Source organism: Sebastes fasciatus, chromosome 11 (genome assembly GCF_043250625.1).
Source record: "Sebastes fasciatus isolate fSebFas1 chromosome 11, fSebFas1.pri, whole genome shotgun sequence".
Classification (NCBI taxonomy): Eukaryota; Metazoa; Chordata; class Actinopteri; order Perciformes; family Sebastidae; genus Sebastes; species Sebastes fasciatus.
The window spans coordinates 32,630,576-32,652,911 of NC_133805.1; the positions used below are offsets into that span (position 1 = coordinate 32,630,576).

The following is a 22,336-nucleotide window of genomic DNA, read 5'->3' on the forward strand; positions in this document are numbered from 1 at the left end:
AGATTAACTGAGCTGGGAATGTGTTGTGGTTGTGGTTTTCGTAGCTCACCAGCGGGCCGGCTGCGGTGTGATCCGTAGAGTTGAGAGGTCACACAGGGCGATGGCTAAAGGAGGAGCGGGCTTCAGGAAATGGATGTTAAATCACTGTAATGTGGTGAGCTGAGGAGGAGGTACACTCATGTACCAGGATGATGTCATCTGTAACTAAAAATAAGACAGCAGCCTCTGATATGATGGATGGATGGGTGCGGATTGATTGATGATGATTGATTAATGATTGATTTGTTGTAGAATTCATAAAATGGAAAGCCGGAATTGATGCAGTGCAAATGCAAGTGATGCTGATGCTTTTGATCGAAAAAAAAAAAATAGCACAAATGTAGTATTACAGGAATGAATTTCTTTGGGAAACACTGGATACTTTTATGGATTTTAGGCTTGAAATGTTTCACATGTTAATATATTAAATACCATGACAAAATGTTGGCAATTGGAAGCTTAAATTTAAATTCAATAGTATTGGCCATCAAAAGCTAATGTACTCCAAACACCATAGATTTCAATTAGATTTGTATCCCCCTGTCTTATGTATGTTAAAGTGACACATTCCCTAAGAAGAGTTTTCAAAGTAATTTCATCATAAAAGTTATCACTGAATTATTATTACTGACGCATTAACAAAAAAATCAGCATTGTCATGTTGAAGCTGATCAATGAAGAGCTGTTGGGTACTTTACTATATAATAATGGATTATATTAGAATAATGTATTTAATCTTAATAGAATAGGCCTAACGTGATACGTTTGTATGTCGTAATGACGTGAAAATATCTTGTTAGCGATATACTTTTCATGTTATACTGCAGTCCGTTCGTAGCTATACCTACGATAAGTAATGCACTGTAATTCGTATATATCTCACAAAATCAATTTGTATGTAATCAACGTAGTAGTAGTGTAGGGTGATGGTCGGGATGGATGACTGGGTCAAAAAACACTGCACTTCTGCCCAGGAGACCGGCATGCGTGTCTCATGTGAAACCAGAAGTCAACGTTGATTTATTTGTCACGTGACTTCAGTACTTAAGTTACGGCTATTCCAGTGTTATTTTAACCCAAACCACGACTTTATCCTGAACGTAACTAAGTAGTTTTTGTCATGGAAATTACATACTCAAGTTACACCACTCCGGTTTAGCGTAACTTAACCACAATCTTTTTCTAACCCTAACTTAGTAGTTTTCTTGCCTAAACCTAAGCAAGTCGATCTTTTCCTAATCCTAACTAAGTGGTGTTGTTGCTTAATACTAACTAAGTTGTTTCCTGTGAAATATATTTTGAAAAGACTGGAGCTGAAATTGACGCTGCAGGAAAACACACGAAAAATGAGGAATAACTTTTCGTAAGATATCATACGAAGCGTTGTATGAGAATACGTTGTTTAACGTGATACTGATCCGATGTGTGGAAATCTCTCCGTTCCACTCAGTGGAGATAAAATCCATTATTTAAAATAGTTGCATGGGAAAGTCATTTTTAGGAGAAAAAGGTTGCCTCCACATGAAGCTCCATTCTGCTACATTGAAATAGTTAGTGCACTGGGTGAGGAGCTGTAGTGCAGGGATCGGCTTTGACGCAGTAGCTGGGTTCACTCACTGTACTGTTCAGTCAGGACTGCTCACATGTGTCACCTGGTGGTTGGTGGTGCAGCAGGTGCTGGAATCAGCTGATGAAATATAAGTCCACCCTCCATTTCCCGCCAGCGCAGGGCACCTTTACTGCTGCGGCAGTCGCGTCAAGTGAAAGGAGTGACATCTGTACACACTTACTTTAGGGATGCACTGATATCGATACCAGTATGTACTAGTACTCGTACTCGCAAAACGACTGCGATACAATGGCACTGATACCACTTTACAGCAGTGCGACGTTAACCTCTCGTCACCATCTTTTGGGTCATCACGCTCCACCTCCCCGACGGTGCGGGCGAGACGGGCCGGTGGTGCGGCCGACCCCGCTGGCCCGCGATCCCACCTAAGCCGGCGGACGCCAGCCCTCTCTTTCATTGCGCCACAGGGTTTTGCTTGCACCCTCTGACTCGTGCGTACGTTAGACTCCTTGGTCCGTGTTTCAAGACGGGTCGGGTGGGTTGCTGACATTGCCGCAGACCTCTGGCGCCTTTTACATGGGCCGCGGCACAACGCGGTTGGGGCGCACTGAGGACAGTCCGCCCCGGTCGACAGTCGCACCAGGAGCAGGTAACCCCGTCACGGTGCGGCGAGGTCCGGGCGTGGAGCGCTGTAAAGCTTCGCCCCAAGACTTTCCAAGCCGACCTAGAGCCGGTCGCGGCGCATCGCCTCATATGCGGGACTCCCCAGCCTGCCGTGTGTCGCTCACACCCTCCAGCTGGCTGTTAACGAGGGTCTTTTGGCACAGAGAAGTACTCGTATCGGTACTCGGTATCGGCGAGTACCCAAATGTAAGAACTTGTACTCGGTCTGAAAAAATCGGTGCATCCCTAACTTACTTACTTTAGCTGTATAATAAATGTACTGAAGTAAAAAGTAGAGTATTTCCCTCTGACATGTAGAGGTACTTAAACAACACTTGATATTTCTGCTTGGTTACTTTCCACCAGCGGACTCCCCTCCCTGCTGAGTGTCCCCTCTTCCCCCTTTAGTTGCTGTCCAACCAAAATGGCCGCTGCATTACATCACCTCCCATGCGGCCTTGGCTTTCACACTGCTGTTTCCTACAGGTGCTCAGGGACGGTGCGTCAGAGCCACAATGGCGGCTCGGGCAGAGTCTTATTGCATAGGGTTTTTTTTTTTTATTGAGCACCTTTGGCAGCTGTAAGCCCCCCCGCAGTAAGGGGATTATTCAGTGTTTGGTCGGCACATGGTGATCTCAGCACCTCCTGATTGGATTGCAGTAATCCCTTTACACAGCCACAAAACCCTATTACTGTGGCTTTAGAGAGGGAGAGAGAGGGCAGGGGGTGGAGGGTGGAGGGGGGGGGCATCTGATGTAGGACAGTGTGTGTCTTCTCTATGCATCTTTGAATCTGAATGTTTGTAGGTCATGTGTTTGTGTGATTATGTATGCACGTTGTTTGTACATATGTGTGTGTGTGTGTAGGTGCACTTTGAATGGATGGGTTTTGTGTGCGCTTATCGTAGCCGCGTATCTGTATATAAGTGTGTGCTTGTCGTGTTTCTCTGTCTGTATTTTGTGCGACTTATATAGAACTGTGTGAGCAAGTGTGTTTGCTTTTTGTGTGCGTGTTTGCAGTGTATATGTGTGAGCGTACGTGGGCGGACTCTGTTTTTGTGTATGTGACCTTTATAGAAACCTTTGTGTGTGGATCGTGCTTTAGATGTGTGTTTGTACATTTTCTTTGTGTGTATGTGTGTGTGTGTGTGTGTGTGTGTGTGTGTGTGTGTGTGTGTGTGTGTCTTTCGAAGGATCCAGACCTCCTGGTGTTGATAAGCGTCTGTGTGCAGGTGGAGGGTCGCAGCTTGCGGCTTCCTGTTACATCATTGCTGCTTTTAGCAGCTCTGAAGAAAATATAATGGAGAGCTGATACTACAACAAGGAAAGGCTGGTGTTACACGCTGTGTGTGTGTGTGTGTGTGTGTGTGTGTGTGTGTGTGTGTGTGTGTGTGTGTGTGTGTGTGTGTGTGTGTGTGTGTGTGTGTGTGTGTGTGTGTTTTCAGCTATACATAATGTAGCCGTGAAGAGGTGAATCCCGCTGAGCCTGTTAAGCTCGCTAACGCACAACAAACCTGACCTGCTACGTGTTTGTAGAGTTTGTTGAGTGTACAAGCACACACGTGTGATAAAATCACATATCTGCATTTGATCAGGACACTTTCCCGTTATCTTCCAGCGGCCGGACGTCTGGCTGCGCGCTGCCTTCCATTTTTAACAAATCCTCTCATTTTAGCAGAAAGCCATTAGGCCTTTTTTTGGGAAGCTAATTCTGATTAACATCAGCCCCATTTGTAACTGCCATCATAAATCATCGCCGAAGCCATTTAAAGAACCACACCAGCTCATTTCAGTCCCTCATCCATTACAAAACGGTTCTACCATCCATATTTTGTGCGCACGGGCCGCTGATTTTCAAGGCTGTGCTAAAAAACAAAGTTACACTGGCCACCATGGACAACAAGCATGGTGTTATGTGCCAAGCCAAGTCACATTGTCTTCCTTAATTATGAATATTGTATGGTAGGTATTGGTCAGGCTGAAACATTTAAACAGAGCTTTAATAGATTAGACTGATACACACTCTGATTAAGATGGCTTCAGTGCAAATAATGAAATGAGGAAAGCACTCAAACACAGTTTAATAGTATTTCCAAACGATTCTTCACGGAGAAGCAGAGGGAGGAGAGTCGCCACACAGGATGATCCAAAGAGCGTGATAAAGTTTACAAAGACCAGAGGCTCATAATTCTGATAGAGTCTCTAACGAGTGCCAGAATTTTTAAGGATCACCATATAATATCTTGAATTTCTTGTAAAGTCAAGTGATGCCGTAAACTCCGTCCTTCTGGTGTTTTAAACAGGTTTATATTTGTCTTCTTTTTACGTGAAGCACCAGATGGCTGGGATTTACCACATAGGTCAAGACAGTGAGTGAGAAGTTGTTTGGCAGTCACAGGAAAGAGCACTAGTATGAATTTATTTTTCTTTGACTGACAAAATAACCTGACCGTCCATCTGCTGCTGCTCTGAGATTCAGACAAACAGCCTGTCATACAGTTTAGGAAAGCTTGTTATCTTGAAGTCAAAATCACAGGCTAGTATGTGGAATTTAGTGATTGACAAACCAATTGAAAGCCTCTTCCTTAAGGGGTAAAGCCTGTCCATCTGGTGCTTCAGGAAGATAAAGACAGCTTTAGATCAATAGAAAGATGAATCCAAATAAAAGGAACCCCAATAATGAACGTATACCGATTAGGGGCTGTCAAAGTTAATAACGCGTTAATAACACTAATTTATTTAATGCATTAACTATTAAATAATAATGAACCCATTGGTACCAACCATGTCATACTAGCCTGTCACAAAGGAAGTTAAATAACGCTCCAAACTTAAGCTACATTTTGACGAGGAAAAACTGGCATGGCCATTTTCAAAGGGGTCCTTTGTCCTCTGACCTCCAGATCAGTGAATGGGAATGGGTTCTATGGGTACCCACAAGTCTCCCCTTTACAGACATGCCCACTTTATGATAATCACATGCAGTTTTGGGTAATCACATGCAGTACCTGTGGGGGTTTCTGTGTTATTTTGATCGATTGACAGCGCTTATACCAATATATGTTGGTAATGAAACCGGTGTAGGATTCTATATGTACAACCCTTTGCTGTAACTCCAGCTGATTTCCTCACCTCCTCTCTTCTCTTCTTCTCTCTCCTCCTTCAGTCCTACATGGAGGATCACATGAAGAACAAGGACCGCCTGGAGAAGGAGTGGGAGGCGCTGCGTGCCTATCAGGCAGAACCCAACGCCTGCACCGTTGGCATGAAGGATGGCAACGCCAAGAAGAACCGCTCCGCTGCTGTCGTGGCATGTAAGCAATGAGCTACTGCTTCAATATCCACCATTAATACGACTGCTGCTTGCATGAGGTGTTGATTTTAGGGGCGGATTTTCATTGCCACATCCTCTGACTGCTGTTTTAGACCTGATGCAACATGCTTTGGGGCCACAGAAGTTGTAAATGTGTGGCTTTCCTGGGTATATAACCAATAAGGGGGTTTCTGAGCAGTTTCCAGAACAGGAAGTGCTCGCCATCCAATCGCCGAAAAATTTAATTCTTACAGAAATCTCCAAATGTCAAAAGCTTTTGATACCAAATAACAGCATGTTTTTTTCCATGGTGTTCCTCAAGGTCTTGGTGTCCTAATGTTGTACTTTAGAGGGATTTTCTGAACATTTTAATCTCGAGTGATAAAAAAAAGGTTAAATTTAGCACCAAATCTGTGTAACAAATGATAACAACCCAAACATTACTGCAACAACTTATGAGACATAATAGAGCATGGGGATGACCATCATATACCTTTATCTAATGTTTTAAGCCCTTATACATTTTCACAATTTATTTAAATTAATTAATTAATCAATTATTTTTATTTAGGACTAAAACAAATTGACACACAGTGCTGAGCAGCACCTGAAATTAATCTTCAGGTTCCCAGCTTTCAGATGATGTACACCATGTCATGTGACATCTACTGCTGAACTGCTGTCTCCCCTAAAGACCCCCTATTTCCAGCCTTTGAGTGGTCATACTGTCAACACTGCAAAATCAGCAATCAATAGGAAATTGCAAGAACACTGATACTGCTCCTTAGGGGCCACATGATCTACATTTCAGTTGTTGCCATAGGTTTTCATATTTGCAAAAACTCGGACCATGTGTTCTTCAGTGAACGATGCTGTAAATCAATGTGCCGTTAATGAGATTCCTGGTACCAAATCAGTGTTATTGTCAGTATAATGTACGGGAGATTTTATTTAACCGTCAACCTGTAATTTACTTCTTCATTTTTTGGTATCGTGGAGGTATTTGCTGTTGGCACGTTCAACACTAAAGAGCCCCACATGTAGCAGGAGACGAAACACGTAAAGGAAATACAACATTATCTCCCTTTTATTCACGGAGGGCAGACAACCCTTAATTTCTAAGTGGAACCAAAATACACCTCCTGATGTCAGCGTTCCAAACATGGTACTGTAGCATTACTCTCACAACACTCCCCGTATAGTCTGAGCCCGGCCTCTATTATCAGAAACCAGGAGCAGATGCAGTGAGCAGAAGGGTTGTAAATTAGTTTTCTATTAAAGCTCTCCTGCACCGACCTCATCAATGATTAAAATTTCTAAGCTTCTGTGGAAATAGCCCATCGAAAAAAAAAGTGCTGTTCCATTCTCTCCACCGCCCGGGCTTAATGAAATCCAGGTTGTCAGCAGGGAAAGCAGTTTGTCAGGAATAAATTGTGCTTCCTATTTGAAGCACCACTGGCTTCTCCGTGAAAAAAAAAAAAGAGTTCAGAACTGTTTTGCCACTATCACTGCAGACTTGAGAGTTCTGCCCGTAAGTGAAAAAAGGTACAAAATAGGAAAATGTGCCACTCCTAAAAATTTCAGTGGACCAGGGAGGATGGAGGGCAGATCGTCCCGAAGCTAAAATCCAACTCAAAAATACACTCACTGCATACTGTGAACAGTGAACAGCTACACATTCAATGAAACTCCCAGACTCTTGAATTTTTGCTTCAATTTACCCAAAATGTCTTTAAATATAGAAAAACACTTTCCTCCCGTCGTCTGACATCATCACACATATACATTATATTGTATTTCACCTTGTTCCAACTCTTCTTTCAACCTAACTGATGTTTAAACTGAGTGAAAGATGTTTTGTGCATCATTCTATACACATTTCTCCAAATCTTCAGCCTGACAAATTGGTATTTTTTTAAAGCGTTTGGATCTCCATAAGACTTTAAATGAAATCCTGTCAGTTAAAGTGGCAATAGACACGTTGTTTTTTAGATTTGTTCCCTATAAGCCTTGCTTTCACCGTGCAATTGTGTCTGCAACCGGCTCACCATCTCCTGGGAAAATGAAGGCCTGAGGGCCGCCCTCCTGGAAAAATATAAATAACAGAAACACCGGGGGTGTTTTACTCTCCTTTATTATAGAGCTGAGATTGGAGTTTCTAGTTCAAATTAGTTACGGTTGTGTCTTGCTTTGGACAGTAGCCAGGCTGCTAGCGGTAGCCATGTTGCTAACGCTAGTAGCCAGAAAACAAATCAGGAGCTACGAGGAAGCCAGGACCGGCCACAAACAGCTACATTTGTTTCTGGAGCAAAAAAAACCAAACATCTATTTTTTTTTCTGGCTGCTAGCTATGCTAGCTAACACTAACGCCAACATTAGCAGCCAGAAACCAACATCTATGATTCATTGTCCATGTGATCATTTAAACAAAGAACACATTTTCTTGCAGTGGCCTTTCTGAATTGAGCCGTGGTGAAACTGAAGCCTACTGTAAGATTAGATTTATTTTATACAGTATACATATTGTATTCTGCTCCTTAAGTTAGATCTGGAACTATATAATATGGTGCACCTTACGTGCTTGTAAAGTGAGTGATGATTAAGATTGGCGGAGTGATATGAAGTAAGAAGTGATGTGCCACCTTTTGGTTATGTGTGTTCAATTGTCCTACGCTTGAGTTGAGACATTAAAGTGGATCCTGTTGCACAGACGGAGCTCTCCCCGTGCTCTTGCTTTACCCACAGCCCTACAGTAGTTTAATTAAGTAACAAGTAAGTTTAAAGTTAAGACAACGAGAAGCCTGCCTTACACTACTATATTCCGTTAGATCAGATCTGGTTGTCTTTGTGACAGCGGCGCCAACAATAACACCACTTCAGAACGCTAAGGGGGAGTTGTTGCCTAACCTAACCCAAACAACATGACTTTGTAAAGATGGGCCCACCATTGCACCCAGAGTTTCAGAACTTAATCCTTATCTCCCACGCCATTATTTTACTAATTGGTGAGTGTTGAATTGTTAGAGGTGCCTTTAAGACAGTGAAAGTTAGGGATCTTTATTGATCAATTGTCTGAGGAAAATCAAAAAACCTCTGGAGATTTCTCAAACAAGTCACTTGGTGATTTTTAATTCCTTATATGAAACCATTTTGAGCTGAAAACAACCTTGACATAACTCTTTGGGTCATGGAAACATTCTTACTTAGCTGCTTGTGGACATTTACATCAAGGCAATAGTGAAAATCCTGCATATTCAACAGATATGCAAAGAATATCTAATTGCAATGCATGTAATATGGCCACTGAGCACTTGAATTACAAAGACAAAATGCACTGAAATCCTCTATTTGTGTTCCAGATGATCACTCCAGAATCACCTTGAAGGTGGAGAACAGCCAAGGCAATTCTGATTACATCAATGCCAGCCCGATCGTAAGTACCTCCTCTGCATTCTAACTCTGTGCTTCACACCGCCGCTATGCCAGGCTCCCACAGTCCCCATGGGGCTCCGCAGGAACAAAGGCAGCCTACCGTTGTACAATATAAATTTTGATGCAACGCTTGCTTAGCTTCAGCGACAGCCCCGCACTAGTGTGTGTATGTTCTGCACCATGAATATTAATGATTGTTTTACAGCAAACACCCCGGGCGAGCGTTCGCTCGGGGAAGTCGTGGGAAAGGACATGCGCGCGGCTCTCGGCTCGCTTCTCGTTTGTGGAAAACAAAATTGATCTGTGGGGTCTTGGGAAATGATTGTTTTTGACCTTGGGTTATGCTAATCTGACACTAGTTTGTGTTTACTGTTGCGGTGCGCTCGACTTGTCGAGGCCTTTCCTTGGCGCGGTGCAGATTTAAGCAGCAAAACAGCCCGTAGGAAGGAGAAGGGGGGAAGAAAGAGCAATGTGAATTCAGTAAGTGAGTGTATCAATTTGGAAACCAGTGTTGGAATAGTAGGTTTACGTTTCCCCGAGGCAGAAACAGTGGTATTCCATTAAAAGCAACAGAAACGCTATGCATTTCAAATCTGGGCATCACACCAAGAAGTGGCTGAGTGTGTGTGTGCGTTCGTGCGTGTGTACGTGCGTGCATGCGTGCGAGAGAGTGAGGAGGAATCACAACTATACAGGAACAAAGGAGCAGCCTCGTCAAATGCCACAAATGCAAAAACAGCTGCAACGCATGTACCCACGCTTGCACAAAGAAACACACACTTAAACACACTTTGAGACAAGCTTGCACAGACACTGAGATGTGCACACTCACTTACACACACACACAAGCATGCCTGCTCACCCACACCCATATTATACATAGACACACACTTACAGATGACATAGAACATGCAGCGCAGACACCCACACAGACACCAAAAAGCACACACTCTAACATGAACATCGTGCATACATTCTCACCTCTCCTCCCACGCACACACACGCACACACACGCACACACACACACACACTAAAGAATGAATGTATGTGAATGTACACTGAGGTTATTTAAGGAACCTCCTCTGTTGACAATTAGTTTTCCCCTCGCCCACACTTTGATGTAAAGAAGACGAGCAAAGACAAGATGTTTGGGATCTTACTCCTATCTTGTTATTAGCAAGTATGCAGCTAATAGGGCGGCTGTGGCTCAGAGGGTAGAGCAGGTTGTCCACCAATCGGAAGGTCGGTGGTTCGATCCCCGGCTGCTCCGGGTCACATGTCGATGTGTCCTTGAGCAAGACACTTAACCCCAAACTGCTCCCGATTGCTGAGCCATCGGTGTGTGAATGAGTATTTAGATTAGATCCTGATTGCTAAGGTGCAAAGTTGGCATCAGTGTATGAATGAATGGGTGAATGCTGACCGCTTTGAGTGGTTGGAAGGCTAGAAAAGAGCTATATAAATGCAAGTCCATTTACCATTTAATAATTCCTGCTGGTTAGTTCTACTGTCATCCATTCATAAACACAAGAATCACAGGAAGTTATGGTACGTGTCCACAGGCTCCGTCCTTTCCACGCTTCCCATTCATTGTCTATGTGAGCAGCTGTGCAATGCATTCTGGTAGCGTGGTGGCGCGATTCCAGAAATGGAGCGTGTTTGTTTTACTCATCCACCCCTCCCACCAACCCTGAGCGGACTTTCACCTATACTACGTCACTTGCTCCAACCGTCGAATAACGCCGCGGGTGGGTTTACATTGGAGTTGGTTGAAAGCCCAGTTCATCACATACTGTTACTAAAAGGTTGCCTCTGTGCGTCGGTTTTCCAATGCTGAGGGCCAAACAATGGTATTTGATGAGTTAGGAGTGAGAACAGGTTGCAGAAGAACATCCCTGAAAATGATGCAATGCTAGACTTTTTTATCCATAATTAAGACAAATGTAAGGTTAAAATGATAAAATGTGAGTAATGGAAGCTGCCAATGAAGAACTACAGTCCAACGGGTGGTGATCTGCTGATTCTGCTGGTTGATCTTACTGATTGTAATCCCCTGTGAGTCGCCGGACAGACAGTTCTCTCCCTCAGACCTCAGTCAGGTGCTGCCAACATGCCTTACACATTGGGATTTGTAGTTTTGTGTAGAGTTAAAAAAAAGTCTCACATACCCAGATGTAAAAAAGTAAGATCATCTGAGAGGTTGGACCACTTCACTACCATTTGGCTGAGGCCTTTAAAGCAGTACAGCTGTGTACTAAAAACCTCAAAAACTGGATGAACAGTTGTCATTTAATCAACCAGATGTTGTTGTCTGTGCTAGCTCAAGTAAGGGTAACATGAATTAGCCAAAGTGCATAATTAAAGCCATCCTAAATGCTACATGCTCAGTTTCTCATTAGATATTTCTAGAAAGCTCCCACTGAGATTTAATTGAGCTCAGCAGCTTGAGGCTGAGCCAACCAGCAAGCTACGGAGGGTGTTTTAGGTGATGATTGTTTGTTTTATGGGGCTAGGTTATCATTCTCAACATGGACGATCAGGGGGAGTCCTTTAGTTTGGTCCCTATACCTTCTGAACTGGGCATGGTTTGATCAGCCAGGACTGAAACTTCCACCACTTCAGCTTTCTGTCAGGGGTTCACATAAGCTCCTCCAACGCAACATCTCACTTGGACCTCAGAAAAGAAAGCAAGCAATGAGAACTACTGCATTTTGAATATGAAGAAGGTGAACCAGGACTAGATTGAAAATGATGACTGATTCTGCAACACTACCATCTGGTCAGCCTGGTCTCACTCCCAGGGGGTCAGGTTGGTGGCTGGGTCAAACAAGTGCAGGACTTTTACTCAGGGGAGTCACGTGACACTACATCACTGAGTCACATGACTTTACGTCCGTAACTGAAATGACATTACAAGCGTACTTATTTTAAACCAAACCGTGATGTTTTTTCTAACCCTAAGTTTTGTTGCTTAATCCTAAACGCCACCGTTTGACAATGTTAACCACACGCAAACCTTCTGGGTCAAGATACGATGCAAAATGCTGCCCAAGCTGCAAAATATGACGAGAAGGGATGCAATCACGTTGATCCGGTTCTTGCTTCACATTTACTCAGAAAACAAATCTGCAAGGTACAGTTGTTGGATGAAATCTGATAGGGATGCACCGATACCACTTTTTTCAGACCAAGTACAAGTACAAGTACAAATACAAGTACTTACATTTGGGTGCTCGCCGATACCGAGTACCAATACGAGTACTTCTCTGTGCCAAAAGACCCTCGTTAACAGCCAGCTGGAGGGTGTGAGCAACACACGGCAGGCTGGGGAGTCCCGCATACGAGGCGGTGCGCTGCGACCGGCTGTAGGTCGGCTTGGAAAGGCTTGGGGCGAAGGTGGCTCGCGGCTGCAGCTTTACAGTGCTCCCCGCCCGGACCTCGCCGCACCGTGATGGGGTTCCCTGCTTCCGGTGCGACTGTCAACCAGGGCGGACTGTCCTCTATGCGCCCCAACCGCGTCGTGCCGCGGCCCACGTAAAAGGCGCCAGGGGTCTGTGGCATTGACGGCCATCTACCCGACCTGTCTTGAAACACGGACCAAGGAGTCTAACGCACGCGCGATCCAGAGGGTACAAGCAAACCCCGTGGCGCAATGAAAGTGTGGACCGGCGTGCACCGGCTGAGGTGGGATCCCGTCCGAGTGGGGTCGGGCACACCACTGGCCCGTCTATCCCGCACCGTCGGGGAGGTGGCGCGTGAAGAACCGAAAGATGGTGACGATAGGTTAACGTTGCGCTGCTGTAAAGTGGTATCGGTCCAGTATGAGTACATGAGCACAGTATCTGACCCAATACCCGATACTGGTATCGGTATCGGTCTATCCCTAAAATCTGACACCATTTTCAGACAAACCATAATCTTTTTTTCCAGTTTAAAAACCCAAAGCAACATGCAATGAAGGCTCAGCAAGTCCAGACACATTTGTCCTTTCAGGTACATGTTTGGGTGTTGCTGATCCAATCGCCTAAGAGATTTTGGTGTGAACCTTCTGATGATGCCCCTCAACCAAGCAAGCTCCTGTTGAACCTCGACTGACCACGAAAGCAAAATAAAGAAAAGCCTAAAAACCATACAAAACTTTGATAAAAAAACATTCTTCCTGAGAACTCCTGGGAACATGGGTCATAAAATAGAAAATTAAAGTGAATTCAAGAAACCACGTTTGCCCTCTTTTATGGCTCAATGTCGCACATACACACATAATCAGTCAGTTTCACAAACCTACTCACAAACACAATCAATCACTCACTTTCTCCTCTAACACACACACAATTAAACCAAACCAGACCCAATAGTTTCCTCACACACTCAGGCGATCACACACACTTCCAAAGACATAGTCAATCACTCAGGTACCACTCAATCATGCATATGCACAGTCACACACACACACACACACACACACGTACGCTCATTCTGATGCGTGTTTTGTGCTGATAGCATCGACTTTAAATCAGCTTCACCGTTTTTATTGACAGTTAAATTGACTTTTTTGATTAAGGATTTAAAAGAGTCAGTGAAGAAAATGGAAAAGACTGTAAGTCATATTGTGTCCACTCTCTTCAAACTAGTACCGCACCAGAATTCAGAAAAAAAAAGCTCATTAGGATGTCTTAATGAAACTTCATTGGTAGATAATGTTGCTGATTCAAATTAAATTAACTTTGGGGATTGAACTGTAAAACAATTCAACTATAAAACGAGTCATTTTTTTAAAGGTACTCGAAGAAGGAAAACACCACCTTCGAAGTTCCAAGTACCACAATCTTTTCCTAAAACTAACCAAGTAGTTTGTTGCATAAATCTAACAACGTACTATTGTTGCGCAAGTAAACCTAAAAGCTAAGTAAACCTATGTTGAAAGTTTATTTTGAAAAGAGCCTTACACGTCCAGAACTGACGCTATAGGGGTACCTAGAGCGTCACAGTTTGAAGCGTAGAGCCACTGACCTGAAGCGTCGGTATTTGACGAGTTGGGAGTGAGAACGTCTTAACAAATACATTTTAGACCACAAATGGAGACCATAAAAAAGCAAAAAAGAAACTATCAGTTAGGAGAAGAAGTTAATTCTGTCTCTCCTCAAAAGAACAGAGAACAGTAGAGGTTATTTGATTTCCTAATTGCTAAAGCTAATTGATGTAGTTGACAGCTAGCAGTTTACCAGTGCCATCACCCCCACTGAGGTGTCAGTCTAACAGTCGGATCCATCGTGAAACGTCATCGGGCAGATCGGACATGATGGTAATCACGCACGCACCAAATCTGACTCCTTCCGAAGAAAAGACAAAAATCCAATAACAGGGATAATTGCTTTTGTCACATCCTCTACTTCCGTCCCTTATTAAGGAGGCAGGAGTGTGTGTGACAGAGAGGAAGAAAGTCGTCCTTTGTCATTAATGCTGGGTTTTAATTCTGGAGACACCTTGAGATGTCAGGAAGCATATGTCCGCAGAGATGGAAGAGGAGACAGAGAGGGATAAAAAAAGAGTCAAGTGTCTGTCTTTCCTCATCTTTTCATCCTCATAGTGTCTCTGCATCTTTTTCTCCTCCTTTTCCACCTTTGTCTCTCTCCAACTTTTTTGGAGAGAGACTTTTTCTTTTTTTTCTCCCTTTGTTGTCTTTCTTGATTTATCAATGTCGACTTGTTTTCTCCTTCTCTGTCCTTCTTGGTCTTTCTCTTTTAATTTCCTCGACCCTACCACTTTGAATCAGATGGGACGTTTTGTTATTTCTTTCAAATTCCTTCCAGGTCAATATATTTCTCCAATTCCTAGGCCTTAACACTCCAGGTTGGACAAGGGACATTTTTTTCTAATTTCAGTCTTGTCTGTGGTCATTTGCAGGTCAAATGTTGATTAGTCTCATTATGACCTCATGTCACTGGGTTTTGACCAGTATGGGCTTTTGAAGTTAAAATAGTTTTTAAAGGCTTCTCTCAGAAATGTATTCTTGGCCGGATGGAAAAAAAAACTTTGAAAATGTTAAATACATGCACGATGTGGCCAAATGTATGTGGACAGCCAAACAAAAAATACCTCAACACCAGAATAATATCCTAACTGCTTGTCCTACCTTAACTAAAGTTTCAAAGACAGGACAAATCCAATCTTCCTATTACAGAAGCAACTCTTAAACTCACGGCTGTGTCCTATCCATTCAGACCTCCTATATCTTAAAGTGGCAGTATGCAGTATATTGTTGGCATCATTGGGCAAAAAATTCCATAATAACCTTTTGAGCATATTGTAATTCAAGTGTTCTGAGAGATAACTAGACTTCTGCTCCTCCTCATGGCTCTGTTTTCAGGCTTTAGAAAGTCTAGCACGAGACGGGAGACTTTGACCAATCACAGGTCAAATTGAGACGCATATTGTGAATGTGCTGTATACATGTCCAAAGAATGCTCCTAAAACCTGAATAATATCAGCATATCCCACATGTCTTAATTGGAAAATGCTCCATTCGTAATAAGGCCTAATTCAGAATATCCAAACAGAATATGCTGTTTACATGACCCGTATCAAATTTGAAACATTGTCATATTTGGAATAATAGTGGAATATTAGTGTGCATGTAAACGTGGTCACTGATGTTGGCTGATCAGGTCTGACTCAGAGTCTGCATTCCAGGTCATCCTAAAGGGGTTGTATGTGGTTGAGGTCAGAGCGGGGAAAACATTAAAGAAAGAAAACATTTCTTTATGGAGCTGGCTTTCTGCATGAGGGCATTGTCATGTTGAAACAGTGACTGAAACTGTTGCCACCAAGTTGCTACCACACTATTGACTAAAATAGCATTATATGCTGTAGGAGGAATTATTTTAATTGAAATCCATGAAAAACAGCCCGAGACCAAAAGAAACATACGTAGACGGAGGTGTCCACATACTTTTGTCCATACACTATAAGCCCTCTGGCCAACCACCTTCAGATGTCTAAAAGTGCCCTTCTGCCTCCAGAGACTTCTTCACCGCGATGCAAATTCTGGATTGTTTTAATGAGCACTCCCCAGTACCATGTCACCTCTCCTCTCTCTAAGTCACCACATTTTAAGTTCAATGGAAGTGCATTTATTGTTTGGCATTCATAAAGGGAACAGAGAGCCATTAAGGACAATTTTGTGTGCAGGAAAAGCCCCAGAAATTATCTGTCTTCCCTCTGTAATTGCTTCCAGCTAAATTGGTCTTCCCAATTATTACATTTACCGTACAATTTGCATGGTAATAGGCAGGGGTGTCACTCACTTCCTCGCAAATTCACCTCACGTTCGTCTCCTGTCGTTCGCTCTCAACGCCTACGCCATCCTTTCTGTAATTTCCATTAAGTTCAGGAGGAAGTTGCTGAAAATTTTCACCAAGAAGCTTCCAGCTGTGATTATAAGAGCCGTAAAAGACGTTATATAGCAAACGTATGTGTCTTAATGCAAATGGATTTTTACAAGGAGAATGAGACAGAGGAGGTCATTTGGGGAAAAAAAGGGTTTTGACAAACGCTGCATGCTCGTGCTACTGTGTTGCATTTCTCGGGTACTGTACTGTATATTACGATGCTGTGAGGTTTATAACAGGCTGCAGAGCACTAAATCACCTCTGTGCTGCTGTATGCTGAGGTGAAGTGGCCCTCCTTGACCACTAAGAGATTATTTCATTGGTATACTTTTATTTATGAGGCTATTATTGGTTGGTTGCCCTCTCACTTCACATTGTACTTTAAGTTTTCATAAAACTCAACACGCAACCTACTTTCCCCAGGACTTATAGTTGACTTGTTCTTCATAACTCGCACACACTTTGAAAAGGGAGCTTTTGCTGAGAAATTTAAAAAGTTCAGAAAACTCAATCTCAAGTATTTTTTTATTAAAAATTGATTCAAATTTAACCTATTTTCTAAAGTTTTGCCTTTGAAGTTGTCCAACTTAGTATTTTCACTTCTGCTAACTCTCTCTGAAGCTGAATTTACAGTATACAGTCACTACTATGTGTTTTTGCCTTTGAATTAACTCAAGGTTTAATGGAGCTTCCTAGCGAAAAGTATTTCACACGTTTGTACCTGTACAACCGGCGTGACAATAAACATCTTGAATCTTGAATCTTGAATCTTGAAGGTTGAAGTAACTTCAAATGTTGCACTGCAATAATTAAGGTTAACACTTCCTCCTTTCTTGGGATGAAATTCATTAAACAGTAAATAAAAATCGTTCTGCAATCCCGCACAATGATTTTAAACTGCAATGCTTTATTTAATACTCTCGGTTAGAGCCAGTGTTTGAGCTCATAACTTGCACTTGACTTATTTTGTGTTTTGTCCTGTATTTTCTGTTGTGTTGCTATTTTTCTTGCAAACTGTGCTGCCATTTTGTCCAGGAATTTTGCCATTCTAGTAAAGTCAGTGTGAAACAAAATGAAATAGTGTAAATGTTTGGGAAAATACAGGCGTGAATTGTGTAAAAAGGAGATTAACTTCAGTGTATAATCAACATTTCTAACCTCGTATCATCTCCTCTCCCTCTTGTCCTTTTCCCTCAGATGGATCACGATCCCAGGAACCCGGCCTACATCTCTACTCAAGGCCCTCTGCCCTCCACCGTGGCTGACTTCTGGCAGGTAAAAACACGCAAACACACACACACACACATAGTACATGCCCACACACTGACAAACAAAAATCAATACGTTCTCCTCTCTTAAACAAGACTTAGCCGATTTTTATTAGTGCAGCGAGTCACAAGGGAGACCGGCTTGTTCTGTGGATGTCGTTATTAATCTCTACTTCACCATCGTGCTCACTGGCCAGCAACGCCTCTGCCACCACTACACACACACATGCACACGCACACACATGCACACATCAATCCACAGCGGGACACATTGTTAATGCAGGGGACGACCGAACACTTTCCCCACTGTCCCAAATGTTGGATTGGGTTTGAATCTGAGTCCAGGGGATCGATAAGTCATTCTGGCCAGTCGTGACTTGTATGTGTGTGCTGTGGGGATGGTGTGTGTGTGTGTGTGTGTGTGTGTGTGTGTGTGTGTGTGTGTGTGTGTGTGTGTGTGTGTGTGTGTGTGTGTGTGTGTGTGTGTGTGTGTGTGTGTGTGTGTTGGAAGGAAAGGTCCCCTTGTCAAACAAGTTGTGTCTCAATAGTGCTGGTTACCAATGCAGGCTGGAAAGAGAGGAATCTCGGACTCTTGTAGATTCACTGCTCATTGGCTGCTAATCAACTTGAGTGAAATATAAAAGACAGCTCATTTAAAATGTCCATCCAGTATCCATCTATTAACTATACCCACTTGTCCTTGAGGGTTTGCGGGGGTGCTGGGCAACACCCCGGACGGATCGGCAGTCAATCACAGGGCTGACACATAGAGACAGAAAACCATTTAGGCTGACACCTGCGGGCTATTTAGAGTCCCCATTTAACCTGCATGTCTTTGGACTGCGGTAGGAGACCCACACAGGGAGACCATGCAAACTCCATACTGATAGGCCCCAGCCGGCCAGCGGGTTCAAACCCAGAACCTTCTCACTGTGAGGCGACAGTGATAACCACCATGTCACCCATTGAAAATGTGCCAAACATCTTGTTTTAATTAACAAAATCATTCTGCAATAAATGAGAATCTTAATGTAAATGATTCTGTTTTCGTATTCCATTCTAGTCAGGTTATACATGTTTGTGTTTTCTCTGCTGCACAAATGGTGACTACACTAGTAGTTGTGACCCAACCATAGACTAAGAAGTAGACGTAGTCACCGTGACATCATCCATTGGTTTGTGGTCTACAATTTTGAAACCTCAAGTTCGGTATTTTGGCCGTCGCCATCTTGTTTTTTTGGAACCAGAAGTGACACGAGAGGGTGGAGCTAAGTACAACCGAACGTTGAATAAGACATTTTTAGATGACCAAAATGTTACAATTAACTTTGATGAACTGAAAACACACTGTGAAAGGGTTAAAACACGTACAAAAACACAGACAACTTCCAGACCGGACAGCGTTGTGGTAGCGACCTGTCAATCACAAAGTAGTCACGTCCTAAAGCATCCCCTGCTTTATGGTCTATCTGACTCTAAATGGGACCATAATTTACTAAATGAACATCATGCTGTATTGAAGAAGACTTGAAACTAGAGATTGAGACCATAAACTCATGTTTACAATGTTTACTGAGGTAATAAATCAAGAGAGAAGTAGGTTCATTTTCTCATAGACTTCTATACAATCAGACTTCTTTTAGCAACCAGAGGAGTCGCCCCCTGCTGGCTGTTAGAAAGAATGCAAATTTAAGGCACTTCAGCGTTGGCTTCACTTTTCAGACCCGGAGGTAGCCCAAACTGAGTTGGACAGAAATGTTGGTTGTTGGTCGTGTAATTGTGGAGAAGGTGTGGTGGTGATGGTGGAGGTGGAGGTCTCAGGGGGATGAGAGAATGAACTTTAAGCCCACTACACCATCACTTCCCTCCTCCTCTCAGCACTAATCCCTCTCCAGCGCTGGACACTACTCCTCTTTCAGGAAAGGGTTAGTGGCTGTGTGTTGGAGGGGGTGTATGTTGTGGACACTCGATGAACCATCTTCATCCTGCTCCAACCCATTTTTCCCTCTCCTTCTCTTCATCCCCCTCAGTTTGAAGAGGGAGGCCCACTTCCCTTTCTCTCCCACACCACCTCTTTGTCCACTAACCTCCACACTCTCTCTCTTCTCTCTGTACTTCCACCGTCCTTCATCTCAGGTTCATCCACACACTCAATAACAGTTACAATTTCTCTTTAAACACATGTATAGTATAGGCTCTAAAGTTGAAGTGGTTTCTACAGATCCAGGCTAGATCCTTTTGACCTGAAATCACACGGTAGGCCTTCTCAGTGCCCACAAAGTCTTTCTAAACAGAGCTGTAGAGAAAACCTCAACTTTATATCTGTAATCTAGAGACTATGCTATAAATGCATGTCTCAAAATGTCAATGTCTTAGTACACACGTCTTTGCCCACAGCTGAAAAGATCATTAAAGATGTTCTCTAAAATCCCCAGAGCAGTTCTGCTCACATCATTCATGATTCATCTCAGGTTCATTGAGTGTCCTCTCTGTGCTTTACAGGCCTTCTTGTTGTGTTGTGGCTCGGGTAACTTAACCAGCATTACTGTGTCTTATCAGGCTCCTTAATCAGAAGCTGCCAGGGTTATTACACCACATACATCACATTACATGTTCCCCATCAGGAATCTGCTGAGGTGCCCTCGAGCAAAGTACTGAAGGGACACACTCCTCAATGTCCAGCTTACAGAAGTTAATACGTGGAACAGTGTGATGTTAAAGCTCTGCAGATCTTAGAAAAGGGCACAGTGTGCAGTTAACTGTTTTTTTTTTCCTGGATAAATAACAGTTTCAATTAAATTTGCATTTTAACAAACCGCAAGTTTTTAAAAGATGGAACTTGTCGTCCCAGCGCCGGCGAGTTCTCACCCTGTCAGCTGAAGCGAATTAACACCATTTCTCAGAAAAAGTGCACCGTCACATCTTTAGATCCATGAGACCAATCAGGGAGGCGGTGGTGGCTGAGAGGAGTGTGTGTTCCGAGGTGCAGTAATTCAACACCCGGCGCAATTAATGTCGGTTAAGTCTCGGCTCGGCAAGGTGTGGCGGCGCTGCTGACCAAAACGGCAGGTGCGGCCGTCTTGATTATCTAACGCTATGATATGGGGAGCGGTATTGTTTTATGGCTTCCATTAACTGTTACCTCTGATCAGAGTCGAATGGATCTCCAGAGCCAGCCCACCCTCCGGCTGTGAGAATATGAGTGCCAGCAGGAAAAATACGACCGAGTGCCGAGTCTCACTGTGGAATGACCCAGCTGGGGGAGGGAACAGCCTCCACAGCAATTACTTTTCGTGCCACAAACGCTCAACTCGCTTGCAGTTTCTTACCAAAGTTTGAAAAGCAGTAAACATGTCTTGAAGTGTTTGGTTTCAAACTAAGATTTCATTTTCACCCCACCCCCAAAAACAGACACATCTACCCTTCCAAAAATGATACATAGCACCAACTTTAAACTGATTATGGACCAATATCCGAGCGAGTGGGTGAGCGAGGACACATGTCAGTGTTCCTGTTAGCAGATTTTTGTGGAGTGTTGACAGCTTCGTGTGAGATCTTGTTCCAAATCGAGCTCGCCACAACTTTCAAGAGCGCGACTGTTAGGAAATGGCTTGACATTTAAACAAACTTTGGAACTTTTTTAAAGAAACATTAGGTAACAGAAGTCCCCGGTTAAAAAATAGATCATCTGTACCTTTGAGAAGCTGCATGTCTGCAAGTATTTAAAAAAGATTATTAAGAGTCTAAGTTAAACAGCTGTCACTCATTTTATTAGGTTACAAGCATAGAGCTAAACAAAGTTGATGAAAAAGCACTGTGAAATGGAACATATTAATATTTAAAGGGGACATAAAATGTCACTTTTTCAGTGCTTGTGCTCATACATATGTGGAGTGCCTACCAACCCACAAACTGTGAAATAAGACAACACAGTCAGTTTTTTTGTGGGCTATCTAGATCAGAAAACATGTGATTCAACAAGCCATTCAGATTATCACATGCATGCTCATTAGAATATATCGCCCACAGCTTGAGAACTACCTTTGCAAAGGTGCACCATATTTTTCTCTCCAGCCAATCAGAGCAGACTGGGCTGCTCGGGAGGAGGGGCTTAAAGAGGACATATCATGATCATTTTCACGTACATACTTGTATTGTACGTCTTTACTAGAACATGTTTACATGCTTTAGTGTTCAAAAAATGCTTTATTTTTCTCACCGGCTATACTGCAGCACCTCTTTTCACCCTCTGTCTGAAATACTCTGTTTGAAGTCCTACCTCCCCCCCACCCGCCCCCTCTGATCTGGTCAGCTGGCCCACTGTTGTGATTGGTCAACCATACCTAACTTTTCGGACTCTGCTTCAGCTCCGCTCTAACTAGCGTGCCAAACTAGCCGTTATGCAAATGTGTTACTTGGTGACGTCATCACGTTACGGAAGTAAGACTTCAAGCAAGGCGTTTCAGGCAGTTCAGGAGCAGCATTTCTGTAAGAGTAACTCCCTTTGGCCTGGACTTTGGGTTTTGTAACTTTGCAGACCTTTTACATGTACAAAAAACTATACAACACACCAAAGGAAAGGGAAAGAGAGAGACGCTAAAATGGAGCGTTTCAGACAGAGGGTGAATACAGGTATATTCAGACAGACATTATGAGTATGTGTT

General features: G+C 43.2%; 1 protein-coding gene across 1 annotated transcript in view; it reads left to right on the forward strand.

The window, feature by feature from the left end:
- LOC141777748 (receptor-type tyrosine-protein phosphatase N2-like) overlaps positions 1–22,336 on the forward strand; it is a 284,709-nt gene that overhangs the window by 231,100 nt on the left and 31,273 nt on the right. The window contains exons 15-17 of the mRNA XM_074652276.1: positions 5,438–5,585; positions 8,944–9,017; positions 17,602–17,679. Coding sequence (XP_074508377.1) covers positions 5,438–5,585; positions 8,944–9,017; positions 17,602–17,679 — 300 coding nt within the window. The remainder of the gene's footprint in view (positions 1–5,437; positions 5,586–8,943; positions 9,018–17,601; positions 17,680–22,336) is intronic.